We start from the raw sequence: 12,276 nt of genomic DNA on the forward strand, positions 1-12,276 counted from the left end.
ATTTCTTTTTAAATTCTAATTCTTGACAAAAATTTTCATACTTTTTACTAGTTATGTTTCTTTTTTTTTTTCAAAGAATTTCTTTGGTTTTTATCCTTTGGAAATTTTATTTTAGTACCTCTCTTGGATTCAATTAAATTTGATGGTTCAATTGATGTTACACCTTATCTAACAGAAGAATATGGTTTTAAGAAAGTTCCACATCATAGTAAGTTGTTAAACTTTTTTTTTTGTTAAATTTAGTTAGAAAGTTTATATAATACTCAAGAAATCATATTTTCAATTAATCATTATACTAAAATTTTAGACATTCCAACACCACCGGATCGTGGTCCATTCATTAAAGAAGTTACCGGACATTACTTAACACTTTCATGGATTCCAACCAAGAGAGCTCCACCACGATATCCTCAAGTAACGTATGTAATTGAAATACGCGAATTACCTGAAAAAGATTGGATTCTAGTAAGTATTTATCAAATCTTAAAAATTTAATGTTTATCAGTGTTTTATTTATTTTTAAAAGGATATAATGATTCATCATTTCATAAATGTTGTCTTTTAATTGCAGCTTGATTATAACATTCCGGAACCGGTATGTAAAGTTCGAAATTTGGAACTTGGTAAAAGTTACCAATTTCGAGTACGTGCGGAGAATATTTACGGTATTAGTGATCCATCACCTGCTTCACCACCATCTCGACTGATGGCACCTCCGCAACCGGTACTTGATAAAAATAAACGAGTTATTCCGCTACTCGATCCGTATGCTGAGAAAGCACTTGGTCAAGCACATGCGGAACAATATGGTATTGCTGCTTATTTTTAAATACAATATAAATATTATATATTTTTTTAAATAATATTATTTTTAAATATCCTTTTTATTTCCACCCAGTTTACTGGCAGAGATTGGAAGAGATCGAAGTACAATTAATTGCATGATCGAATAATATCAAAATAAAATTACATTTCAATAAAAAAAAAAGAAGTTCAAAGTTCAAAATTTTTAGCATGTGCACCATGGTTTGCACCTGGTGTGGAAGAGAAACGATTCTGTGGCGAAAATGATACGCTATCAATAACGCTATGTGTATCCGGTTTTCCTGATCCAAAAATTATTTGGAAATTTCGTAACATGGATATTGATACTGGACCTATGTCTAGGTAAATTTTCTATCATCATAATTTTATGAAGTAATTTAATTGCTCTATCTTAAGAATTAATTTAGTTAAATAATTTATTACTACTACTTCCTTTTTTTTTTATTCTTTTATTTACTTGTTTATTTGTTTACTTTATTAATATTACAGAATTCGGGTACTAAACCATGCTGGCACAGAAACAACACTTATAATAAATGGATTTAATAAGGAAAATGTTGGACAATATCAGTGTATTGCAATTAATCAGTATGGTGAAGCACAACAAAATATCCAAGTTCTTTTGGGTGGTATGTTTATCAAAATTTTCAAAAATATTTTAAATTTTTTTCAGTGGATAATTTAGACGGTTTAACTTTTTATTTCTTAAATTTTATGAAAAAAAAAATTTACAATTTAAAAAAAAAAACAAACACTCATAATGTTTTTGTCATTTTCAGCACGACCAAAGTTTATTCAACCGTTGATTAATAAAGTAGTACCTAATGGTAAACCACTCAGGTTAGATGTACGCATTGAAGGAAGTCCTTTTCCGGAATTGAAATGGATGAAAGTAAATTTACAGTTCATGTTAAAATTAGAATTTGCATAGAAATTCATATTTTTGCTTTATCATGATATTGATAAGGATAAGGATAAGTATAAAAGAATCAGGATGAGACTAATTTTAAGCATTTTAAAAGAATTAGCAAATATATTTTATTGTTTTCCTTTTTTTTTTTTTTTTTATATTAATAGCGTATTTTTTAATTAAAAATTGTTATTTTGTTAATTGTGATATATGAAAAATTTTTGCAATTTCTTGAATTTATTTGAATTATTAATTTTGAAATCGTTTTTTTCTTCTTTTCAGGATTGGAGACCAATCGTAGGATCATCTCACGTTAGTTTTACACGTGAAGGTTCATTATGCTCATTGATCATTAATGAACCGTTGTGGTGCGATTGCGGAATTTATTCCGTCGTAGCCATAAACGATGCTGGCACAGCGACAACATCGTGTTCAGTAACTATCGAAGGTTGAAAATATTTTATTACTATTAATGTTATTATCATTATTATTATTATTGTTGTTATTATTAATAATAATATTTATAACACTACTCTTTTAGCAATTATAAGGTTGTCACAGGATTAGATGTTAAGTTGCATAGAGGTGACAAACTTTTATAAATGAATATACAATAATATTTAAATTATTTCGATCATTGTGCAGTATTTAGGTATATTGATTACTTCATGATTTTTGTTGAATTACTTACTGAATAAGTAATAAAAATTTTTCTTATTTCTCAAAAATCACTTATTTATCAGTTTCTTTATGTCAAAATTTAATTTTTTTTTTTTTATTTTGCTTTAATTTTTTTCGTTTTTTTTTTTTTTCCTTATTTAATTATACTAAATACTTATTTCTTACAATATCAACAATTTGTGATAATTATTATAGTATTACATAAAAATCATAGTTTATAGTAATTTCAAAACATCGAAAAAAGAAATATTTTTGAATGTGAATGATTTGATCTCCAATTATTGATTATTAATTATTACATTAGATTGATTTATTCATTATCACTATCAGTTATTCATTTGATAATGCAACGGAGTAGTATATTATTGATTATTAATTATTATATTAGATTGATTTATTCATTATCAATATCAGTTATTCATTTGATAATGCAACAGAGTATAGTATAAGCATTGGACTGTGATCATTAATTATGCTATCATGATATCCTTAAATCATTTTTTAAAAAAAAATTTTTTTTTTTTCTTCATTTTATATGAAATTTTAGCTGACGGTGACTTCAGCATGATGCATGATATTCGAAAGGAAAAATCTCGCATAACGCTGGAAGCTCGTAAAGTTCGAGAAATTTATGAAATTGATGAAAATGATGAAAAGTACGAGTACAATGCTTCAAATTGAGGCGCAATTCTCTCTCTCTTTCTCTTTCCACTTATATTGAATCACAAACTGTAGTTAATTAATTCAAATTTTTATTTAATAACGGGAAATATTACTTTCCATTTTTACCCTAAAATTTGGGAAGAATTTTTTTTTTTTCTTTTTTATTTCTTATGATTATTTATCATTCATTTTACCATTTCTTTTGATAATACAACGACTATTCATTTTGTGTTTTTTTTATATGAAATGAAACTTTTTTTTTTTAATATCAAATTGTTAACTTATCATATATTCTGGCTTAAAGCTATACTAGTCATACCATTAATGTAATTTCAATTCTGTGATAATTAATTAATTTCGATTCAATTTTAAATACATTGATTAAGATCGATGATTCATAGAAATATGTGGCTTTATTTCAGCAAATTTACATCTTTCCTTTTTTTTTCTCTCTCTCTCTCCCTCTATTTTTAATGGTAAAAATTTTGGTTCATATAAATTTAATCAAATTTTAGAAATTTTAAAAGATATCAAACGAAATTTTCTCTCTTTTTTTTTTTTTTTTGTTGAAATTGCGTCACTATTACATGTTCTTTTGCGATGTATTTCGAAAAAGGCTGCCAATAAATTTAAAAAAATGAAACGAATTTTCATTTCCGCAAATATTTTACTCTTTTTGACAAAAAAAAAAAAAAATGAAAAAGTGTGATTGCTTTGTGTGTACAAATTATTTATGCCTTGCAATGGGTGTTGTTATTAGCTTTCTGCTTCCTTTTTTAATTCCGTTTTTTTTTTTTTCTTCCTTTTCCGGTTGCTGAGTTTCAGCTATTTCAAGAATTTTTAGCCGTTTAGCTAGATCTAGATTTGCTATGAAGTTGTGATGGTGAATACTTCGACAGTGTTTCATGCCATCTACAATGAAATTTCACATTGGAATTTAGATTTTTTTTTTTTTTTAAAATAACCCAAATTTTGTGCATTGGATTAATTAACCTTTCCTTTCCCAACCAAAAAAAAAAAAGGAAAAAAAAACTTAGGTTTGTATAGCACAAGAAACTTTTAAAATCTTAATGAAATTTTTAATAATTTCTCAGCTGAAATAATTAAAATAGTGAAATTTCAATTTTAAAAATTAATTTATTAATTATAAATTTCTTGTGCTAAACAAATACAGAAAGCTAAACAAGGCCTCAGCACACAAAAAGCACTTTCTCTTATGTCAATAAAAGTAGAATGCTGCACGGAAATGGAAATTTGTATTATAAAAAAAAACAAATTACCAAATAATTAGCTCAGAATTTAATTTTCTCGAAATTTAGAAATTTATGAGTAAATTGTGGTTTTAAAAAAAAAAAAAGAAATGAAAGTTTGAAAATACAGTACAAAATTTATGGCTTTGAATTTAGATTATATCTTAATTTTAGTAACTCCTCTTTTTTTTTTTTTTTTATAATTTCAAAAAATTATGCAATATTTGAAAATTCCTTATTAATTAGAGAGAGAGAGAAAGAGAGGGGAGGGAGAGAGAGAAAGAGGGAAAGAGTTGCAGCATTTTCTACTTAAACATTAGATGATTGAAATTCAAGATAAGGATGAGGTCTTGTTTATTGTTTTCTGTATTTGCAGAGCTGCAGCTGCTGGTGCAACATTTCACGTCACGGAAATTACCACACGTAAACGTTACTTGGCCCAATTACGTGCTTTGGATGAAAATCTAGCACGTAATATTGAAATGCAAAATAATTTGGATCATCCAAATACCATACAACTTCATCAGGCTATTATGGATCAAGGCATTGCTGTTCTTATTTATGAAAAGTAACATTTTAAATACGACTAGCTGAATCTAAAAAAAAAAAAAATTAATTCAAATTTCAAATGATACAAATAATTGTTTCACTAATTTTATTCATTTATTTTCATTAAAAAAATTATATTTTTAATTAATCAATTAATTAAATCAATTAATATTTATAAATTGCAAAAAAAAGCAATGAAAAATCTCCGATATAATTTTGCTAACTTTATACGATTTTCATGCTATCCTATTTATTATTAAGGTAAAAACAAAGTATTAACTTATTCCTCTCCTATTTTTTTTAGGTAACTAAATTACGTTTTATTTTTCTGAAATTGAACAAAGTTCAAGTGTCAAGTTTTATTTCCTCCTATCTTTTTTTCAAATTTGTTCCTCGAATGATTTTGCTAATTTAATTCCTTAACTAATTTAATCAAACAAAATTCAGAAAGAAACATTGAAAAATTGGATGATTATAAATTCAAAATTTTTAAAAATCATTTAATTCCTTAAATTTATATTGAATTAATATAATACTTAATCTAATTCTTTTTGATAATGATAAACGATCTATGAGATAAAAGATAAAAGGTCAATGTCAATGAAAATGGATTCTCATTCTGAAAGATTTAAAATAAAGTTAAAAGGAAACATTTTAATTTTATTTTAGTTTATCCGAAAAAAAAAAAAACACATTTGATAAACGCTTCACATTTATTCAGATTAAAACATTTTTTTAATAAATAAATAAAATCAGAAAAGTAAATATTTTATGAGTAGTTTGTTTTTTTTTTTTTTAAAAAAAAAAAGAAAGAAAGAAATTTTTTGCTATAAACAAGGAAATTTGATTTGAATATAAACTGAAAGCTAAATTATTGAATGTTAGATCAAACAGAAAAGTCTTTCATTTCTTTTAAATTCCGGAAAAAAATGATTTTTCTGGAATAATTAACATTTAAGATCAAAAAAAAAAAATCAAAAATATCTTAATATCCCTATTCAACTTTTTTTCAAACATTCCCATAAATTTTTGAATTCAAATTAATGTAACTACACATATTATTTGTATTTAAGAACGATCGATTAATTCTATCACGTATCACGTACGTACGTTTGTCAAAATAATAAATCAGAAAAAAGCTCATCAGAAAGAGTGCATTATTGTATATCATATGACAAAGCTAATAAAACTTAAAACAGTAGCATAATTGATTGATAATTTTACCTAATAATTTATATAATTATTAGATATTTAAAAAAAAATTATTGAAGATTTAAGTCGTTAAGAATTTTGGCCATTTTAAAATTAGCTTAAATTAGACTGTTGAATTTGAAAATTAAATCACTTGAAATGAATTAAATCGTAAAATTTTACATTGTAACATTAATTGATATACTACTAATTATTGACATTTATTTTCTAATAAATAGAAATAAAAGAAATTTTATTCAACAAAAAAAAAAAAAAAAGTTAAATTTATAATTTTAAAAGAAATTTAACTTAGAATGATTAATTTCAGTATATAAGTATAAGCATTTATAAAATATACTTTAGCAACTGAATAGTTTATAATTGTAAATATCAAAATAGCTTAGACAATTTAACATTAAAAAAATTATTTTAAAAATTTTGATATCAAAATAATTACAATATAACAAATAGCATTAATTAACTTATCATTATGATTAAATTTTATGTCATTGTAATAGCAACGATGAACTTTGATGATTAATTTGCTTCAATTGATGAATCTTTTTTTTTTTTTTGTTTACCTTTAAGCAGTTTATTTATTTGTACATTCATCAATTACATAAGATAGAGTTAAATTTGAAAATATACGAAAGAGTTTAAAGAAAATAACAAATAAATAAATAAAAAGGATTAAAAATAACGGAATTATTTGATCTTTAAGCATTTATTTTCTCATCAAATTTGTTTTGCTAATTTGTTATTATTACAACAGCAACTGATAACAATCAAAAATATTGATAATTTTATGTATAAAATTAAAAAATTATAGGAAAATGAAATTTTAAAAATTTAAAGAAAATGAATTTTTCATCGATAAGTAATATTTGCAAATACTTAATGCAATGCCGAAGCAATGATTTCATCTTTATATCATTCAAATAAAATTTAACTCTAATCAATAAATTTTTTAAAACTGAAAATTCTTTTTTTTTTCTTTACTTTATTTTTGCATCATCTTTTAAAGAATTAGTTAATTAATTAATCAATTATCTTTTTATAAATTTCTTTTTTCTTTTTTTTTCTTTTTGTTTTGTTTTATTTTTTGAAAAATTTAGTGCAAAAAGTGTATGCATTTCTTCCATCATTCAATCATTCAAACTTTCAAAAGATTGTAAAAAATAAGAAATGGAGGAGGAATAGAAAGTGATAAAAGTGTTATTTCTGATCATAGAGAAAAGAGCAGTAATCAGATAAATAGTATTATTCCTGATTTCTATTCCGAATTTTATTCATTTCCTGATTGCTAGAAAACGTTTTGCCTAAAATCCTAAATGCTTTGAATGTTATTATTAATAATTTATTAATACATTTTGTATTATTTCTATTGTCAACAATGGTTGTCGAATCAATCTGGTAAATCTTTTTTTTTTTTTTTTTTTTTTTTTTTTAACAAAAATTAAATTTTAAACTAAATTAATTGATAATTTAATCAATTCAAACAGCAAAAGCAACTCTTTGAAATGATTAGATATTACTATTAGAATCATTTGATATCATCGAAAAATATTTCAACTAATAGTAATTCGATAAATCATTCAATTAAATTCATCAATTCTAATATTATATTTTATTTTTTACAATTTCAAAGCTATTTAAAACATTTTGCTTTGAAAAAATTTTTTTTTTTCTCAACTTTCAATTCATCTCAATTTTCCATACTTCATAACCAATCTTTTCCATTATGTGAGTTAAAATTGCATTCGTTGATCTTATCATTATCATCAATTTATTTTATCACTGCAAAACTTTTTTTTTCCTCTTTTGCTTCTTTCATTTTTCAAATTTCTTTTATTAGTTCCTCTTACTTTGTTTACAAGTTCCAAAAATATTTTGCTTTATTATCAAAAAAAGAAAAAATAAAATAATAGTAATTTTATGTTTCATCGTTTCGTAGCATTTAATTGCAAGAAATTTGAGTAAAATATTAGTTTGCATTTTTCTATTTCAAATATTATAAACTAAAAGTTGTTAAATGAATTTTAAAATAATTGCTGAAGAGAATTTTATAATTATATTTTTGTGTATTTGCATTCACTTCTGATAAATTTATATTCATTTTTGATAAGAAATGTAGTATATTTGATTATTATTATTGCTATTATTACTATTATTACTATTATTATTGCTATTATTACTATTATTACTATTATTATTGCTATTATTACTATTATTATTATTATTATTGCTATTATTACTATTATTATCGCTATTATTACTATTATTATTATTGCTATTATTACTATTCTTATTATTATTGCTATCATTACTATTATTATTATTATTACTATTATTATTACTGCTATTATTACTATTATCACTACTGCTGTCCTATTTATCATCCTTATCGTCATTCTTATTATATCCTTATAATCATCATCAATTATTATCATTCTTATTACATCCTATTATCATTATCATTAAATTCTCAATATATCTTCGCTATCCACCAACTGATAACCAGTGTTAAGCATTGCATCTTTATTATTGTTAATTTGCAACAAAAATTAACCAATTCATTCTTATTTCTCTCAATGCTTATTCTAAATTAAAGTATTTAAATTATTACCTTAATCTAGTCTGATCAGTTAAAATGATAAAAAAACCTGCAAATTGTTAATTTAATTTAATAATTCAACCTTAAATGAATTACATTTGCTACACTATATTATTGCTAGTAATATCAATGATTTCATTATCATTAAATTTTAATTTAAGCGCAAATCGTTCATTATTGGATTCATTAATTACGTCACCAGCGGAAAAGACGCAGTATGTTGCTGGCGAACGACAAGTTCAAATATTTATAAAACAACTTTTATGTGCGTTAAAATGTATGCACGATAGAAGGATTGCACATTTGGATATTCGACCGGAAGTGATTCTTTTACAGGACAATCATCTTCGTTTGGCTGATTTTGGTCAAAGCAGGTGGAATTTCATTTTAAATAGAATTATTTTTACAAATTAATAATAAGTTAGAAATTAATTTTATTACTTGAAAAAAATTTTTAATTATTTGCTAAAATTAAAAAAAAAAATAATTTAATATAATAACACTTAAAACTGTTTACATAATATTAAAATGTTTGTATATTTCTTTTATGGATTATATTTTTTTTTAAAGATTAAAGTTTTTTTTTTTCTTGAAAAATCACATATTTTATTTCATTTAATTGCTAATAAAAATAAACTTAATTAAATCATTTGTCTTAACTTTTAACTTTTACTAGTAATATTGGAGAGTAATAGTAGTAGCATTGATTATTAAAAGTATACTAATAGCACTCGAAAACAACTGATAGTAGTAAAAATTTCTGATTATTTTGTTGTTAAATTTGTTGCTCAACCAAGAAATGACCATTTTAAAATTACACTAAAGCAAATTGATTGATTGATTGATTGATTGATTTATTGATTGATTGGTTGGTTGATGTTTATAGAATTATCATAGCAAATAGTTAGCTAAAATATTAGCTATCTCAAAAATTACTGGAAATTATTTGCTAAATAGATGAAAATATTGAATAAAAGTTAAATTTCCAATGGAAAATATTTTAACTGAAACAAAAAAAAAAAATAAAACGTTTTTCTTTCTTTTAAATTTCTAACTTTTATGTTTTTTTTTTTTTAAAGTTAATTTATTGCTATAATATAATTTATAAAAGAATTATAGTGAATAATATTTAATTTTCGTTTTATTTTGCTATAAAATTTCAGGCGATTGGTACGTGGTAAAGTTATAGCAAATATAATGGGTAGTCCGGAATTTATTTCACCAGAAATTGCAGCCGGTATTCCGGTTACACTTGCTTCTGATCTATGGAGTGTTGGTACTCTTACATATGTTTTGTAAGTTTTGATTACTTTTTCTTTATTGGTAATTATTTGGCTTAATAATTTAATATATTTAACTTTTTTCTTTTTTTTAGATAATTGTAATTTTAATATGAATTACATTTCAATATCTTTTCAGGCTTTCCGGTATTTCACCGTTTCTCGGTGATAATGATACTGAAACGGTGCGAAATGTTATGTTGGGTAATTATACACTTGACAGTGAAGAATTCAATCAAATTTCTAATAATGCCAAAGATTTTGTATCAAAACTGCTTGTTCTTGATCCACGGTATTGTTTATATAAATATGAAATTTTAATTTGGGAAATTATCAAAAAATTTATTTCCTCACTAATTCTGTGACTTATTGTTTATTTCCTCACTAATTCTGTGACTTATTGTTTATTTTCTCACTAATTCTGTGACTTATTATATTAATTAACTCGCCTAACTAATTAATTAATTAACTTTTTTTTTCAGCGGTCGTCTAAATGTTGACGAAGCGCTACGACATCCGTGGCTTTCGGAAGAATGTTTAGAAAATACACCAATAACATCAGAATGTTTACGAGAATTTAAGTACAAACATAAATGGCTGGTAACTTTTTAAAATAGTTGAAAATGGAATTATAAAATTAATAAGCAATTTTAAATGTGAAATATTTTAAAAGTCAATGATGCATAAATATTAATTAAAATTTTGATATATTTTTGTATAAATATTAAACATTTATTATTATATTATTTATCAAGAAGTGTTGTGTTTATTTTTTTTTTTTTTTAGTAGCACTAATTAATTAATTGAATATTAAATTTTTGCTATTAGATGCAGTATGAATAATTCAGGAAAGACGGGTATTCGTTCAGCAAACTCCATCCGATCAGCTAATGAGTGTTGTACAGGTTTGTTGCTTACTTTTTTCCGGAAAATTGCTTACCTATTTCTGGAAAGTATTGTAATAAAGTAAAATTAAATTAATTATATTATTGACGTATTTGCGAATGAAAATAAATGTAATATTTTTTCTAGAAAAAAACAAAAATTGTTGCTTGCAATTTTTTAGATTTTAAATGCAAAAAATAGTTGCGCTTTTATGACAGTTTTATTTTTTAGTTTTTAAATATTTTCATAAATTTTTCCATTATTTTCCAAAATTTTAAGCTAATTTTTTTAAAAAAAAAAAAAAATGAATAAAATATTAGATAGTCTCAATTTTTTTTCACTCTTCTTGAAATGAAAATGAAATTTTAACCTCTCTACTCTATACTACTACTAGATTTAAAAAAAATTTTAAAAGAAGTAATGATGTATAAAATATTTTTGACATCTCTTTTTTTTTTTTTTTTTTTGTAAACAACATTTGAAATTTTATCTTTAATTTGAACATTTCTTCAGTTTGTCTCAATTTTTTGTCTTATATTTTTTACATTAATCATAAATTTTTCTTTTTTTTTTTTTTTTTTTTTTTTGATTCACAAAAATACACAATGAATTATTTTTTGAAAGAAAAAAAAAAAAATCTTTTTAGGTTCCAAATGTAAATTTGGTTGGTACAAATTTACCGCAACGTATGCAAGGTTTAGCTTCTAGTGAACCTTATGATATTTATGATTATTTACGAATCAAAGATCGTATTTCACCACATGATATTGTTATCAGTGAAAATGCGCCAAAGCGACATTTGCAACTGCAAGAAAAGGATGATGCATTATCATCAAGTCGAAAGATATTGAAGCAAAAACCTCTTCAAATTTCATCCCAATTTTTTGATGATTCGGTAGGAAATTTCTTTTTGTTTTTTTTTTTTTTTTTTTTTTTTTTTTTTTTGCAACATTTAATTTTTTACAATAAGTTTTAAATTTTAAATTAAAAATAAAACAGAAATTAAGAGATTTAAAGTTACTATAAAATGAAAAAATTGAAATAAAAATAAATAGAATCTCAAATTTATTGTTTTCTTTTCTTTCTTTTCGTTTTTATTGCTTAAATTTTGCCAGACAGACTTGTTCATATGAGCTTTGAAAATCTTTTTGAGTTTGTAAATTAATGCTTGTTTAGACTTAACAAAATATAACTCTTAGCTAAATCATTAACTCTTATAGAAATCTTTGTAAACAATAATTTTTGTACTTATTGTATATTTTAAAGTTATTTCTATTTGAAGTGATATTTACTTTTCGGTGCTAAATAGTGGAATTAATTTTTGAAAATATTTTGATTATTCACAATTGTATAAAAGAGGGAGAAAGAGAGAGAGAGAGAGAGAGGAATAGAAAGAGAGAATAAAATCTCTTGTAAAAAAAAAGTAAC

At 23.3% G+C, this 12,276-nt stretch overlaps 1 protein-coding gene across 2 annotated transcripts in view; it reads left to right on the forward strand.

The window, feature by feature from the left end:
- The window catches only part of Bm2092 (Immunoglobulin I-set domain containing protein), a gene marked incomplete at both ends in the record, with an annotated part of 65,470 nt that overhangs the window by 45,845 nt on the left and 7,349 nt on the right, over nt 1-12,276 (forward strand). For both annotated transcript variants that reach the window (XM_043079627.1, XM_043079628.1), the window contains 15 exons: nt 116-208; nt 308-465; nt 572-809; nt 1,014-1,167; nt 1,315-1,454; nt 1,605-1,717; nt 2,018-2,183; nt 2,964-3,072; nt 4,706-4,897; nt 8,845-9,057; nt 9,847-9,978; nt 10,103-10,255; nt 10,446-10,563; nt 10,812-10,868; nt 11,495-11,743. In XM_043079627.1, coding sequence (XP_042935561.1) covers nt 116-208; nt 308-465; nt 572-809; nt 1,014-1,167; nt 1,315-1,454; nt 1,605-1,717; nt 2,018-2,183; nt 2,964-3,072; nt 4,706-4,897; nt 8,845-9,057; nt 9,847-9,978; nt 10,103-10,255; nt 10,446-10,563; nt 10,812-10,868; nt 11,495-11,743 — 2,285 coding nt within the window. The remainder of the gene's footprint in view (nt 1-115; nt 209-307; nt 466-571; nt 810-1,013; nt 1,168-1,314; nt 1,455-1,604; nt 1,718-2,017; nt 2,184-2,963; nt 3,073-4,705; nt 4,898-8,844; nt 9,058-9,846; nt 9,979-10,102; nt 10,256-10,445; nt 10,564-10,811; nt 10,869-11,494; nt 11,744-12,276) is intronic.

Source organism: Brugia malayi, assembly GCF_000002995.4.
Source record: "Brugia malayi strain FR3 genome assembly, contig: Bm_v4_Chr3_scaffold_001, whole genome shotgun sequence".
Taxonomy (NCBI): domain Eukaryota; kingdom Metazoa; phylum Nematoda; class Chromadorea; order Rhabditida; family Onchocercidae; genus Brugia; species Brugia malayi.